The sequence below is a fragment of the Antrostomus carolinensis genome, unplaced genomic scaffold (assembly GCF_000700745.2).
Source record: "Antrostomus carolinensis isolate BGI_N321 unplaced genomic scaffold, ASM70074v2 scaffold19539, whole genome shotgun sequence".
Lineage (NCBI taxonomy): Eukaryota > Metazoa > Chordata > Aves > Caprimulgiformes > Caprimulgidae > Antrostomus > Antrostomus carolinensis.
Window position 1 is genome coordinate 15,796 of NW_010338098.1, and position 3,611 is coordinate 19,406.

At 41.7% G+C, this 3,611-nt stretch overlaps 1 protein-coding gene across 1 annotated transcript in view; it reads right to left on the reverse strand.

Annotated features, from left to right (window-relative positions):
• LOC104530725 (nuclear receptor coactivator 7) overlaps positions 1 to 3,611 on the reverse strand; it is a 26,047-nt gene that overhangs the window by 13,411 nt on the left and 9,025 nt on the right. Inside the window, 2 exon segments of the mRNA XM_029086853.1 lie at positions 1,770 to 1,938; positions 3,432 to 3,611. The exon segment at positions 3,432 to 3,611 is cut by the window's right edge and continues 35 nt beyond it. Coding sequence (XP_028942686.1) covers positions 1,770 to 1,938; positions 3,432 to 3,611 — 349 coding nt within the window.

Genomic DNA, 3,611 nt, shown 5'->3' on the forward strand with positions numbered 1-3,611 from the left:
CAGATAGCAAGCAAACCTAAAGCTATCTTCAGCTACACTCCCAGTGGCCACATTCCAGCTGGATTAAACCTCTCCCTCTCCTCCCCTGGGTCAGCAACTTCCACACTACTGGTCTGCTCAAAACACTCACTTCTAAAATACAAAAAATAAACACTTAACATGTGCTACAAATTTAAAAAGAAAATTAAATATTCTGAAAAATTATTTAAAAAAAAAAAAAATTGAATGCAGCTTAAAAAGACACCTCTGAGAGTGATTACCAGTTCAAATTCTTGCTTCCTGGTATCTAACTCCCCATAAGTGTGATCCCAAATTTCCCTATTTTGGTTCATCAACAGACCAGAGAGTTGCTCTAGCTGCCCTCTAGAAAGAGAGGGACCAGGGATTTGATTCCTCACAGCCAGAGAAAATTCTTGGGTGATTTATGTGGAAAAATCACAGGCCTTCAGTGTTTTGGTTTTTTTTGTTTCTTTGCATACATACACACCTACAGGCACATAAAACATTTCAAGTGATTTTATTGTGAAGGAAGCCATGTTTTTTTATGGTCCTGAAGGCAGAAACAGCCACACCCATTCAGTTGGAAGCATCTCCCTTTTCCACATCATGCCCCTTGTTCGTATGAAATACCTATTTTTTAGCACTGGCACCTTAGTGGATTCCTTGCCACTGCTCCCCCTTCCCACACTCCCTCACTTCCTAGGCCATGGCCAAAACCCACATCATTTGCCCCAGTGCTTTTATCACATGTTAGCTGCACATATATCACAGAATGGTGGGGGTTGGAAGGGACCTCAGGAGATCATCTAGTCCAACCCCCCTGACAAAGCAGCTTCCCTAAAACAGGCTGCACAGGAAAGCGTCCAGGCAGGTTTTGAACATCTCCAGAGAAGGAGACCCCACAGCCTCTCTGGGCAGCCTGTCCCAGTGCTCTGTCACCCTTACAGTAAAGAAGTTTTTCCTTAAGTTTGTGTGGGAGATGGTGTGAGGTTTGTGTCTCTGTGTGCTCATGTGTGTTTTTGCTTAGCACCTAGGACAAAGAAGCAGTAATATGGGTGAGGAGCTCACATCATTATCCCATGCACCCTTCAAGCTGGCAAGGGCTGGTCCTGCCCTGAAAAGAAGCCTCATTGCCAGCCCCTGGCAAGGGAAGGGAGGAAGCCTCACAGGGACAGCTGGGGTCATTCCACTTTATTCTGGCTTTGAAAGCTCATGGAGCTGAAGCCTGGTGATATTTACAGAGTTCCCAATGCTTCCAGCTGAAAACAGAAGAGGCAAGTGGTTTGAAGCTGCCTGACTACAAACAAAATCTAAAGGAATAAGTCAATAAATTAGCAATAGCAAGATATACTGAATATAAAGGATCTTCAGGTCTTTGTTTTCATTTTCTTACCCTTAGAATGCTTCTGTGGTTATTTTCATCCACTCACTAAAACTTCTCAAAAATGTAATGAGGCTGGTGCAGGTGGTTATTCCTCCCTATAGGCGGTTATATATCCCCCTTTTCATCTTCCAAGTGGCACGTGACCCCTTCTTCCTTCTCACTGGGAGTCATATTAGACCAGCGACACTACTTTAGCTCCCTGGCATGCAGTGAAATGAGGGCACCCCTCTCCTCATCTCAGTGTCCTTGCTGCACTTCACACCTCGGGCCACATAGGAAATGAAGCCAGATGCAACTCTAGAAAGCACTACTTTTTTTTTTTTTTTTTTTTTTTTTAAGAAAAAAGAAAGATGTTTTTGTTTTTGTGCTATGCACTGCAGCTTACCTTTCCCGAGGAACAGCAAACCAGTACTCTGGTTGCTTTATCTTTTTACTGTACTGCTGAGACATGGTGGTGCTCTGAGACGCAAAGGACTTTCTCATGGGCTTGCCTACTTTAATACACAGAAACATCGGAGGAGTCTTGCTCTTCTCCTCTTTTGAAGGAAGCATATCTGAATGAGAGACAAAAGAAATGGGCTGCTTACAGGAAAGTACAAGTCCTACAGCTGATAGAACACTATCACGAAGATTAACAATCTTGTGTGAAGGAATACGCAGAGGCACCACACACAGAATTAAACCTGACGTCATTCAAGAGCAAAACTGGTTTAATAAATCCTCATTCATCCTAAATTGTGGCCATTCATTCACATTTGGTCACAGTCTGTATCGCCCTCAGCTGTACAGTTATGTACAGAACAGTGCTGTAAAACAAATCAGTGAGATGATCAGGCTGGGTGCAAACTGCAACATGAAGCAGCCAAGTAACGGGGACAGTGTTTGACTGGGTCCAGGAAGCCCATCCAGTCGAAGTTAGGTAACTCTGCGTGCACGCACATGCACACACTGATACAGACACACAAAGCCTGATCAGTTCTTCAACTCTGATGGTCAGACAGACAGACAAACACCTTTTGTCTGCACAAGACAGGGTCAACCATAAGAGCAGTTTAAGTTCATTAAATCGCTAGTGAGACAAAAAAAAATGCTTATTAAACTACAGGCTAAATCACACTGAAGTTGTCTCATTCCTTTCAGGAGTACATATGCAGCCTTTTGGTTTTTCCCCTCTCCCAATAAGAATGACCACCAAATACAACTAGGGAGATATCAACCCTTCCAAAAGCAAGGCAAAAATAATTTTAACAACAACTGGTTTTAAAATAAAGACTTCCACTGTAATCATCCTCCACCACCTGATATGAACCAAGTGTATGTCCACTGGTTCATTAAACTACCAAGAGAAGAGCATCAGTGCTCCAGGAGGGACTAGTGCTTAGAGGCACCAGGCTACAGTAGAACTAGCGATATGTGAACACACTATCTAAATTGACTTTTAATTTTGTAACATGCTTTCCAGTAACAGCCTGAATTTTATTTATAATAACCAAATGACCCATCAGGACAAAACAATCACTCAGTAAGACTACATATATTCCTCTTTATCACTTCTTTAAGAGTTTCCATAGCATGAAAGACACTAGACAGATGCAAATAGTGTCAAGAACACTTTGGTACCCCCCCTCTACAGCAATGCACTACTACATTTGATTCTATCAGAAATACACTGACAGGCTTCACTGAAGCAATAGAAGTTACCAATACAGAGTGACAATTCTTAGGCCATAAATTGTCCTGTTCAGTACTGCAACTGGATGACATTTCAAGGTCCTTCTTGAAGCCAGTAAACAGAGGTGAAGATTATATAAACAGTGATCATTGAATAAGGAAAGAGCATACAAGTTACTTATCAAACTAGAAGCTTAGGGAATTTGAAGGTATTTGTTTCTTCTAAATAGCAGATAATATAAAAATATAATATACAAGAGTAAACAAAAAAAGTATTGTAGAAAGAGGAAATTTAGAGCAGAAGGTTATCAATGCAAAGGTTACCGTCATAATGCTGTCCGAGTCTCAGAGGAAACAAGGATAACCAGAGACCTACCTTCAATTGGCACTTGAATTTTCTGCAGCAGCCACAGTCTGATTTCTGATTGATTGTCTAACTGTGTTTCTTGACAGGTCTTGTCTATAGCTGGTACTAATGAAGAGTCCACAGACTCTTTCAGATCCTTTTCCTCTGCTGCTGCTGCGCTGATTTCTAATGAAGGTGCTTTCCTTTCAA